This window comes from Thunnus thynnus, chromosome 18, assembly GCF_963924715.1.
Source record: "Thunnus thynnus chromosome 18, fThuThy2.1, whole genome shotgun sequence".
Classification (NCBI taxonomy): domain Eukaryota; kingdom Metazoa; phylum Chordata; class Actinopteri; order Scombriformes; family Scombridae; genus Thunnus; species Thunnus thynnus.
In genome coordinates this window covers 21,476,257-21,488,263 of record NC_089534.1, presented here as the reverse complement: position 1 = coordinate 21,488,263, position 12,007 = coordinate 21,476,257, and the positions used below count along the sequence as shown (strand labels likewise).

The following is a 12,007-nucleotide window of genomic DNA, read 5'->3' as shown; positions in this document are numbered from 1 at the left end:
CAGGGATAGAGCATCTCTTCTGATGTTGCCAGTATTACCTCTGCACACATTATGTTCAAAGGCAGCAACAGTGTGTTCAGAATTTGTGAAGCATATTTAAGTAATGGCCCTCATATGGTCCTGCAGCGGATGAAAGCCCTGTGATTGGCTCTTTGAAACATTTCCTTGACTTTCTCTTTCTTCTCTATTCTAATGCCAAAAGTAAATTTCAGATATTTTTTTGGACAGTGTAATGCTGGTTCTGTTTTTTAGAAAGTAGGCCATCTTGCTGTAAACTCACTGTATAGAAGTATGCAGCATAAACAGGTTATTTTAGCTAATTAATACATATTTCAAACAAGTTGGAGCCTTTCATCTAGCTGGTAAACCCTATTTGCAAATATGAATCTTGACACTGTATCTCCTATCTTGTTTATTTTTTTCCCTTTTAGGACTCTAGACTGATCTATTTCAGTATAATTTAGGGATTATGTTTCATCTTTTTACTAGATTCAACTCCAGCATGCAGAGATTTTTCATGGGGAAGTCCAAGAAGAACGTGGCCAATGGTAACGCTGTGGCCAGCAATGAGATGGAGGACGGTAATGCTAGTTATGACTATGTTTGGGATGACGACCCGTCATCGCCATTACTCTCAGCAGGTAAGGTTAATCAGACAGGCTGGATCCTAAAGACTACTCTTGTTGAAATAAAAAAAAAAAGACTTTGGAAGGCTGTGGTTGATATCTCCTGCTAGAGGCTCTGTGGCTTTAACCTTTCCTCCTTTCTGCTGAACTAACTTGAATTGCTTTAGCTGATAGTCATTCTGCTGAAAAAAGATTAAATACAATATGATTCTGCTAAATTTTTCAAATATCAAGAAAACTTCAGTCCCATGACCTCAATGAACTGCACTACCTCAAGAGACAGTTTGGCAAATTTTCTCCTTACTTTTTCCCTTCTTCTTTTAGTAATTTAAAAAGTTATACATGTCCTTCCATTAAATTTTCCTCTCGGCCTGCTTAGTCCTTTTTAGGATGATAAGCAACTGAGGCTTATCTGAGCATACAGGGGGCACAAAATGAAATGTGTTTTTAAAATGGGAAGATATTAATCTTCTTTTCTGTAATGCAGTTTAATGTCAAGGGACTTTGTTGTCTTGAGTCTTAAACTTAAAAGAAAAATTTCAAGAAAAATCAGCCTTTTCTAAATAATATCTTTAATGTTATGTTGGGGTGAAAGTTTCCTTTCTTTTAGCCACAGTTCTCCACTTCTTTTCCTGCCTTTGACCTTTCTAGAAGCTTCTAATCAGCGACCTTTAACCCCACTTTGACTGCATTAGTGTTAACATGCCTGTCTGTTTAGCCTTACTAAACTTATTCTTGCTTATTGTCAACAGTGTTGTGTTGCTGTGTGCCAGTTCTTTCTGCTTGCATACTACTTTTCTTCTTCTGGTCTCTGGGGCGTAGACCCACTCCCTCCTGAAGTGGTAATGAATTTCACAAGAGGAATGTTTATACCGGCTCTGTTTACATAGTTAATTTATGTGCATTCTTGCATGCATAATAAGTCAAATTAAGGCTGAGTTAAACTAATAAGTGCACTGTAGAACTTTTTTTTTTATTCCCCATACAGCACATCTTATAGCCAACTGTGAGCAAAGAGCAAATGAGGAATTATAGGATACCAATAAAACATTTCTTATTGTCAGATCAATCAAAACAGACAAAAAGTCTGAAGAGGCCCCCACATGTGTTTTAAAATGTCCGCCACCTGCATTACAGTTTGAGATTCAGCTCTAAGATGCCAGAGGTTACATCTCCAATGTCACAGATTTTGAAATCAATCTTGGTTGTGCCATAAATATTCACAACTAGTAGGCAAACTTCAAAGCTACAAGATGCAATTTGGGGAAGCTATTTGAAGTTCGGTGCTCGGAAATGATGTGATGTGTCGATAACTGCACACAAACACGCTCATTTCAACCGACCCAGCCGGTGTGTGACGTTTTTATACCAAAGGCATGTGAGGGGCAAAAGATTCAACGCTGGTGAGTCCAGGGAATGAATCCTAAAGTTTCGACACCCGTAATATCCGACAATATCCGTGACTATTCCTTGTTTACCAGCAAGTGACTCAGTGGACGAAAGAAGACTGTTATGCAACTGCATGTAAACTAGATAATTGATTGACGTCGTCACATCATTACTGATTTTGCTCAAGCCCAATAGAAGTGTCACAGCCACTCAAGGTTTTTCTGCACATATGTGGGTGTCACATTTGTATTTACATGCATACACCTGCTACATCTTGCACATACATGCAAGTTTATGGAATCTTAAAATGTTCTCATAAGTGAATCTTTTACCACATTGTCCTCGTCCAGGGACAACAGTGTATCTACAAATTTGATTCTGATTTTTTAAGATAAACTGAAGGAGTAGGTGAAATTCCCTTACTACTTAAAATAATTAGACCACTTGGATTATCTGAAAAATGCATTGTAATGATGCTAAGAAAAACCGTTTTTCCTTTACAGATTTTTTTCTGGATAGCGACGACATGTTAAATGTTCTCAGACATTGGCAATAAATTTGAGTGGACACACTATTTTGTAAGACATTAGAATTAAAATAGGCCAGACCTACATACAGTATGATGATCCCTTACAGTACAACCTGTTTCCTGGAAAGAAAATGCGTGTGTGTGTGTGTTTCCTCAAACTATACTACCAAGAATCACTTTCCTCATCTCTGAGACAACAAGCAACATAAAGGCACATCAATTTCCAGGCCATAGATGGAAAGAAAAAGAGGAGAGTGTAATATTCGGAGCTTTACCACACTAAGTTGTCAGACCAGATCATTCACTCTGTTAAAGAGACGTTTTTGCACTTTCATTTGATTTGTGTAGGCATTGAAACTGTCACATCCAGGCCATGGTGTGAGTTAAGGTGATAGGGATGGTGTACATTGACATAAAAACTTGCCTGCTGCAGCTTTAACGTTGACATAGGAATATTAATGGATGCACTGAACCGGAGACATTTTGTCACTAAGAAACTTGGCTCTGTAGCACTTGAAGATAAAAAAAAGAAAAATGACACCATAAATGTTTAAAGGACACTACATTGGTTTTATAGCTTTTTAAAGATTATCTGTTTAGTTTTAATACTGGAAATAATTTGCACTTTAGGATGTTCCAATCAAGTGTAATTGATTAATAATGAACTTTTATATGTATATGACTTTTCCAACACATGACAAAACACTTCAATGTCAGGAAGGTATCAAGTATAAGCAATTAAAATGATAATTGAAACTGCAAATATGATCTACAGGAATGAAAATACATGTGCGGTAGACTTACATGTTGAGTGAACACAATCTGTTAACTCATTTAAGATTATTACTCATCTTTGTATCGTATCCCTCCACGACTTCAGTCAAGCCCAGCAAGGCTTACAGCCGTGGCTCTGTGGTGATGGTGGACGAGATCATAAACGCCAGCCCTTCAAAGTTCAGGTTTCCAGAAGCTGGCCTGCGTGTCATGGTCACGAGCCACTTTGGACCCAAGACCCGTCTGCGCATGGCCAGTCGCCTCATCATAACAGAGGTACAGATGGGAGTTGTTGCTCCAATGTGTTAATGTCACTGCTGTTGCTATCTTCAGTTTCTTTTGATTAGACTATTTTCAGCTTTGTGTCAAAAAGGTTTCCTTATCTCTCACACACACAGTGAAAGTAGCAGCGTGTCTGCTCATGTGCCCTTTGACTTAGTGTTTTTTTTCTGAAAGCGCCAGAAGTTGGTCCAAGCTGCCAATGGTGTGGAGACACAAGTGATCGACGGGAAGGTTGAGATTGAGAACGGAAACGTGCCAGAGGACAAACCCACCGAGGCGGAGGAGAACGACACCATCTCCCCATTTCATATTCCAAGTACGTGATTCATGTATTTACTTGATGAATGTGTGTAATTTGGCATGCATGGATGGATACTTCGGGTGCAGGATGAAAAGATGTAGGAATAAAATCATCTTGACATTTCAGTCATGTTTACAAATCTATTTTATTTCGACTATGTGCTTATTTTAAGAACTTGAGGTCTCATTCAGTTGAAAGAAGTTTTTAGTTTGACAGCTCTGCTTGATCTGCTTCAGAATTTCTTGCTGCTTCCGAAATGATTGACGTCCTCACTCTAATTAGTCAGAGGCTTCATAATATACTGACTAATGATCATCCTCTTTGACAGCTCTGAGCATGGCTGCCCTTTTTATCAGTCAGTGGCTGCTGATGTGAAAAGAATCCGAGTTTGGTTAATCTGATTTACCACGAAACAGACAAATTCATCTGCGTGTATGGAAGTGTTGCATTATATTGGTTTAAAAGGCTTTGAAAAGAAGAGGAAGGGTGGGGGGTAAAGTTTTGGTGTATACAGTCATTTTAACATCAGTATTTACCACATTGATCTGACCTCAAAATTAAAATCACTGAGAGGATCAGCAGACTTGAACAGCCATTAAGGTTGGATTTCATGGAATATAAAATATGCTGAAGTCATCTCATGTCACTAAATAGGAAGAGGGCGCTCGACAGCATAAAAGCTTTTGCAAAAAAGCTTTGTGTTGTGGAAATGGCAGATGGAGGGACGTGTTTATCCATTTCACTTAAGCCAAAGAGGACAGAAAGGCAGACGGGACATGGTTTGGGTACAAACAGAGGCATCCTGCAACCTGAAGCGAGAATATTATTCATTCATTTATTACCTTTCAACTAAACAATATTAACAGAGCAAAAGCAGAGAAAAGAGAAAAGAAATTGGGTGACTCTCTATGTTTAGAGTGTAGGTGTAACATAAAGCCTATTCATACATGTAATGACTAAAGTAGCCCAAGTTTAGACCCTTTTATATCATAAATATATTGGTGCAGGAGTAGACTGCAAACAATTCGAGGATTGAGGCAAAAAATAAATGACAAACAATATCCTAAAATCCAAAAATAATACATGAGAAATGTGTATGCCTCTGGCTCCTAAAATTGAAAGATGTAAATATGTCTGCTTAATGATGACATTAGCAATCAAGCTGCTAGAATGGTAGATTCTCCACATAATGATGGGAACTTCAGGTTCTATATCTAAGAGGCTACCGTCATCATAATACGGTATTTAATACTTCTCATACAGAGCATTAACTTAAAATGTGTTTCTGATCAAAAACACAAGACCGATCTTATTGCTAACGTGTGTTTCTGCTGCAGGAGGTATCGGCAGCAAGGTGAAGTGGCTAATATCGTGGCCTCTGCTCCTGTTGTTGTTTTTTACCGTCCCGAACTGTGCCAAGCCTCGCTGGGAGAAATACTTCATGTTGTCCTTCATCCTGTCTACTGTCTGGATCGCTGTCTTCTCCTACGTTATGGTCTGGATGGTGAGTGTAATATTTATGGTGGAATGCAAAACTTAATGAGAAATGCTACTCTTCAGGGTGAGGCGTTCAAATATTTTCAGCCCCCTGATCCACCAGGGAACTTGAGTGTTTACTTGAGTGCTGAAATAATTAGTTGATTAATTGATACGTGGAGGAACAGGGTATTAATTGACAACAATTTTGATAACTGATTTATCTTTCAGTCATTTGTCAGGCAAAAATGACAAACACATTCCATGTTCTCAAATGTGAGGATTTGCTGCATTTCTGTTTTTATACAATTGTTAATTGAATATATTTTGGATTTTGTGACAGTTTATTGACTAAGCAGTCAATCTGGGAAAATATAAATTTTAAGATAGTGTTTGTTGGAGACTTACTTAATCTTGCATTGCTTGCCTCATATTAACTTTACAACTACAAACAAAATGGAGATCTTTTAGAATTAGCAGTAGAAGTTTACTCTGTAAGTCTGTGCTTGGTTAATTGTGTGTTAATCTACAAGTAGATCCTTAAGATCTTAAACAATGTTCAGATATTTCCCACTAAGTAAGGGAACATTAAAGTTGAATATTTGATATGAAGGTTGACGTGCACTTTCCCAATGCAGACAGAGAATTCCATTTGTGAGCTCTGACAGTCTCTGTGCACTTTCAGGTGACTATAATTGGCTACACTCTGGGAATCCCTGATGTCATCATGGGGATCACTTTCCTGGCAGCAGGCACCAGTGTCCCAGACTGCATAGCCAGTCTCATTGTGGCTCGGCAAGGTACGGTATACCTTTCCCTCTGAGATGTGTTTAAATCTTTGGTTATAAAAAACTCTCGTGATCCCTGCAAGGTCTTTGTTGGTGAGTCATTAAAATAAACTTACTAAGAATAACACCAGAAATACTGTATAGATATAATGTCTACATGGTTTTCATCAAGTGCGCATACTGGATCCAGATATGTAAAGATTTGCACTTGTGAAAAATTTAGTGAAACATACCTGTGTGTCCAGAAATCTCTATTGTCTCCTGCACAGAACCCAGTTATTCAAGCAGGGATGTACAAATTGGCACAGAGCTCTTGAACAAAAGGGAATAGTGCAGTACTGTTTATAGATATGACAGTACAGTCATGCGTCACCACTGCCCTTGTGAATATCAAAGTACAGAATAGTAAAACGGCCATCTTCAGTTGTATCTGGAGGAAAAACTTATGGCGTAACATGAACGTTTCTTGTTTAATAACTTGAGCTGGTCTTTGTTCTGTTTTAGGTTTGGGAGACATGGCGGTGTCCAACACTATCGGCAGTAATGTGTTTGATATCCTCGTGGGACTCGGGGTTCCCTGGGCCATACAGACCATGTGTGTCAGCTATGGATCAGAGGTAACGGACTAGTTTGCTTTACAAGCGTTCAGACTTTGTCATCTCTGCATGGCCCTGTGTGTGTGAGGAGAAAATGAATCCAGCGAATCCTCCTCTCTGATGTTGCATAATGAGTTTGAAGAGCTGCTGATGATTTACTGATCTCACCGTCTCGTCTGTTGCAGGTGATGATTAACAGTCGGGGGCTGGTGTACTCAGTGGTGCTTCTGCTGGGCTCTGTGGCCCTCACGGTGAGCAGTCATTAATAATGTTTATTTACACTAAGCTGGTGCCACGGTGACATGTTGACCATTTCCAGGAATATTTCTGGTTTACTACTGTCGTGTACTATACGTGTCTAAAGTAAAACATCAAAGCTATTTTTATTTAGATACATCTCCATCTCATCACCTTCTGATGCACTGTTACATAATACTGCCTAAACCAAGTTATGTACTCTAGTTAGCTGATTTAAATCTTTACATTTGGCATTCTGAACCTAAAGCTCTTTCCCCTGAAAATGCATAAAAAAATTATAATCACAACACAGAGTCTTTATACTTCAATAAACCATAATTTGGAATGTGAAACATCCTACTAAGAAAATAAAACAACTCTTTTAATTCAGAGTTCCTAGTTGGTCTAGACAGTTGGACATATTTTCTTTCCTGCTTCATGATGTGAAATTGCATTCTTTAAAAAACACTTTTTGATTATATACTGTATATCCAGTAATACTGTCCACATTTTCCCACCATGGCAGCTGAAACACACCCAGATCAGTAATAGCACATTTCCCGCAGCATTAGCATGAGCAGCAGTAGTCACAGTGGTTCAACAAAGAGAGTCAGCTACAGAAACTCTAACTTCATCAACAGAAAATTGGACATGCTGCTGAGATGTAATAACCAACCAAAGATGGATATCAAAAATGCTTCCTGTGGATTACCGTGTTAAATATATTGGCTGAACAGTTAAGTTTTAATTTGATATTCACACAACCTTTTTCAAAGAGACAATTTTCCGAGAAAAACTGAAGTCAATATATCAGCGCGGGCAGCCTTAAATTTTGCTGTTTCTCGGTACATTTTTATCACTCCATTTTAATTTAGACCAGTTCAGTGCCTGAGCCTGCACAAGCACCTCTGATGTGTTTGTATGTGTGCAGGTGTTGGGGATTCACTTCAATAAGTGGAGGCTGGACGTGAAGCTGGGCGTGTACGTCCTCGTCCTGTACGCCATCTTCCTCTGCTTCTCCGTCATGATCGAGTACAATGTCTTCACCTTCGTCAACCTGCCCATGTGCATGGAGGAGTAGAGCACAGCAGCATGCCTCGGATACCAAAACCTCAACACTCCCATTGCAACCCAAAACTCTTTCTTTTTTTTTTTTTCTTTTTTTTTTTTTCTCTCTCAATAATACTGGACCTATCTGCAGACTTTTTCTCCTCCCCCACGCTCTCTCCCTTGTAATCCTTTTAGTCCCAAATATGGATTTAATTTTCCCATGAGGCAGTACGCTGTAAGAGTCTATGTCTCTGATTTGTCCTCTTGTCACACAGTGCCGGTCCTTAATGCTCATGTTTTGGGCATTTGCCTGTTACTGCAGTAAAGGCTTTAGTTCCTCTGTTCACCTGTTAACTTTCTACCCATCTAGCATGCCTTTTTAGATGTCGGGGACCTCCAGAATCATAAGTGCCCCTGTTGATTGTTGGTGTGTGTTTTCAGTGTTCACATTGTAGATTTCCACACACCATTCTAAAGCCTTTCCACAAACCAAACCACAGTCTATGTAGAAAAAAAAAAATCCTATCACAAATTCCAACCAAAACTCCCACTTAGAGATAATTCTCCTTGAAGTCATTCCTAAAAGATTTACCAAGTTACTCCAGCACCCAAAGAGAAAAGTACACTCCTTTTGTCCCTCTTGACCCCTGGAGGAGGGCCTTGTCCTTGGCAGCTCCCCTCCTCCAGCCTGGACCTGACTCACCTGGCATGGCCTTTTGGCATCAGGGAGCAGACACTGTTAGCGCTTCACTCACTCTCTGCAACCTTCTTCAACCCTCATCTGCTTGATCAAATCTGCTTTGTTTTCTTAAAAAAAAAAAAAAAAAAGACATTTTGTCAGGACACAAGATATATCACAGTCCAAATCAGTTGACTGTGAGAGTGTTATGCATATGCAGCACTGCACAATGTAAACTTGTAAACACTTTTTTTGGTTTTTTGTATTTATTATTTTCAAAACAAGGTTTTGTCCAGTATGACATACAGAGGAGAGCTTGTTGCAAATATAGGACATTGCCTGTTTTTCACTGAAACAAATTGCACATGGAAACGCTTTTCTCGCTTTGTGCTGTAAGGAGATTTGACCACTCAAGAGGGGGTTTCTGGCTGGTGGTGGCGACGACTCCACTCCAGCGTTATTTTCATTCAGCAATGGGTTGTTCCACTTTTCCCACTGCACAACTTCAGAGGAAAAAACTGGCTCCAGGTCTGTGGGATGCTTCTGATTTTTGTCATCAGGTGACTTGTTCTCATCTTGAGACAACAGCAGCATGGAGGTAGTCAATTTAAAAAAAAAAGTAAAAAAAATAAATAAAAATGCAAAGAAACCAGACGGTTCTCAACACTGACTGTCTGCTATAACACCTTCTGGCCAGTGGGGGGTGCTGCAACCCCTCCACCCAGGGTGCCAACCACAGCCGTCAGTTATCAGGGAAACTCGGAGATGGACAGCTCCAGGAGGTGGTGATGGTCTTGATTTTGAGTTACATGTAGATATTGCACTTTAACAGCCATCCTCTCATTCTGAATCAACTAGTGCTTCCTTCTGTGTGTGTGTATTTTCAGTGTATGTGTCTGTGTGTGTGTGTGTGAGAGAGAGAATATTGTATGTATGTATGTGTGTGTGTGTGTGTGTATGTGCGCGTGTGCTCAGTGCGGGCCCATGCTAGGTTTCTCACACCGGGCTCTCGACTCTTGAACACACCGGAACCTCGTTAACGCCATGAGCACACCCGCCTCTGTCTGCAGTGCATGCTGGGACATTAAACGCAGCTCCTCCACAGCACAGCGAAAAAGGCTGAGGGCTTCTGGGCATCTCCATGGAAATCGCCCGACCCATTTTACAAAAATCGGCAGCTACGAGCTACACTGCAATCCAGACATTTTGACATCATGCAAAAATGCCTGTGAGGAGTCCACAAGTGAGGCGCAGAGACTTAAACACTAAAAAGCGTGCGGGGTGGGAAAGTGGGGTGTTAAGTGTTGAAAATATTCCTCTGCTGCCGTTTGGCAGCAGGCACTTGTATATGCAATCTCAATGTAAAGAATTCTATGTGACACAAGGCCCCTGCAAGGTTGCCACAATGATGGGGGATCCTGTGGAGATGTGACGTCGGTTTGTCTAGTAGTACTTGATGTGTGAGCTCACAGGTGTGTGTCTTGTGACAGCCGAGGAACTCAGCCAAAGGTGGACATTTCTGGAACAGTGGCTTTTTGGGAAGTCTGATTTTTTTTTTTTTTTTTTTTTTTTTTTTTTTTTTCTCCTTCCTATACCACACTCCCTTTTCCTCAATTTCCAATCCCTCTTGCACAAGGGCATTAATTCTCCACCGACCCGAGCTGAGGGGCAGCAGGGAACACATGGATGGATGGCTTTCCTCCACCGCTCTCGGGACTTTTGTCACTTTTTCAAAGGACCTGGATGAGAGCACTTTCAAGGAAAAAATAAATTGGACCCCCTTAAGCTGCTCCTCTATCGGCTGTGTTTACTGGACGGAAGTGACCACACAGGGCCTACAGACTCCTCCACACACACACACACACACACACCCCCACTGACACCCTTGTACACGCACCCTCCCCTCCACACACTTTACAACCTTTTCAGTGGGTCTTCTGTACATACAGGACCTTTTTTTTTTTTTTAAACTTTGATGCTTTCTGTGTGGAAGGGATGTCTGTACTGTACTTGTGTTGATTCAGAATGTGCAGTGTTGAGGGCTTTTTTTGTGTGTTTATTTATATTTTTGTTTACTCTGCTCTGTGTGGTCATGTCCCAGTTGCCAGGTTCCAGTGTGATACCACCACAGCAGGGGGGAAAAAAAACACTGTTCCTCTTTTTGTCCTCATCTGACGCACAGCGTACATCGTCACCAGTTGTCTGACTCGCATCTTTGTTACCAAGTCACTTTTTTTGGAAGAGGAGAAAAAAAAAGAAGTAGAATTCAAATGCCATAATTGTCGTAGCTCAGCATAAAACCAGATTGTATGGAAAATCCTGTGTACAAAATAAGCGCACACTTTAGAACACACACACACACGATAGAAATGGCAATTGAACACAAGAGAGGACCGGTATGTATTTCTTGATTGAATGCGACCTGATGCACTGTGAGCTCAATGTGATGTGGGAGTTGTTTGTCAAGAATAATAAATGATTAAAAAATATATTTAATGTAAAGTTAGTTACTATAAAACATTACTGAGGACATCTGTATAACTTATATGAATGTATTGTCTTGCTATACTGGACATATCCAACCAATGCATTTTACTGTAAAGCAATAATGTGAAGAAAAAAAAATAAAATGGCAAACTAATTCCTGTACATTTGTCTCATAAGTTCTTGGATTGTTTGTGAAATACATAAATTAAATGAAGCCATTTGTTCATGTATCCGTTGCTTGTTCTATTTTGTTTCTCCCTGCATGTACTGATATGTTGTAAAAGATTAAAAGGGCATTGTGTCTCTTTTCTTTACGTCCTATGTTGGATAAAATCAGCTGTGGAAAGTAAATGAGTACATTCACTCAAGTGCTGCACTTACGTACAATTTTGTGGTACTTTTCCATTTTATCACACTTTGTACTACAATTATTTCAGAACAATAATTACTTTTCTGGTTGAGATGTTAGATGAAAACACAGGATAAGTTTATAAAATACAATGTATGTTTTTATGATTAAAGCAGTGGTAAAGCAGAGCGTCTAGTTGGGGCTTCTTGTCACGTTTGAGGCCTAAAGAGGAAAATCTGTCAGATAAAGTAGTTAAAACTAGCTCCACCCTCCACCTCCACTAACTAAAAAATAAAAATGCTCATTACACATTGATTAACAACTATCTAATAAGGTAATATGTGATTTACAAAGGCCAATTTTCTACAGAACCGGTACTTTTACTTTTGATACTTAAGTATCATAAGTACATTTTGCTGATTGATACCTTTACTGGTAGTCCAG

General features: G+C 39.7%; 1 protein-coding gene across 2 annotated transcripts in view; it reads left to right on the top strand.

Moving 5' to 3' along the window:
* slc24a4b (solute carrier family 24 member 4b) overlaps positions 1–11,376 on the top strand; it is a 35,956-nt gene extending 24,580 nt beyond the window's left edge. Inside the window, exons 10-17 of one of the 2 annotated variants that reach the window (XM_067572260.1) lie at positions 490–581; positions 3,425–3,594; positions 3,781–3,916; positions 5,239–5,405; positions 6,063–6,177; positions 6,670–6,782; positions 6,947–7,012; positions 7,930–11,376. In XM_067572260.1, coding sequence (XP_067428361.1) covers positions 490–581; positions 3,425–3,594; positions 3,781–3,916; positions 5,239–5,405; positions 6,063–6,177; positions 6,670–6,782; positions 6,947–7,012; positions 7,930–8,079 — 1,009 coding nt within the window. In that variant the 3' untranslated portion in view covers positions 8,080–11,376. Of the gene's footprint in view, positions 1–489; positions 582–3,424; positions 3,595–3,774; positions 3,917–5,238; positions 5,406–6,062; positions 6,178–6,669; positions 6,783–6,946; positions 7,013–7,929 lie in introns of both variants that reach the window. The other variant, XM_067572259.1, reaches the window with a different exon arrangement.
* Positions 11,377–12,007: the final 631 nt, after the last annotated feature.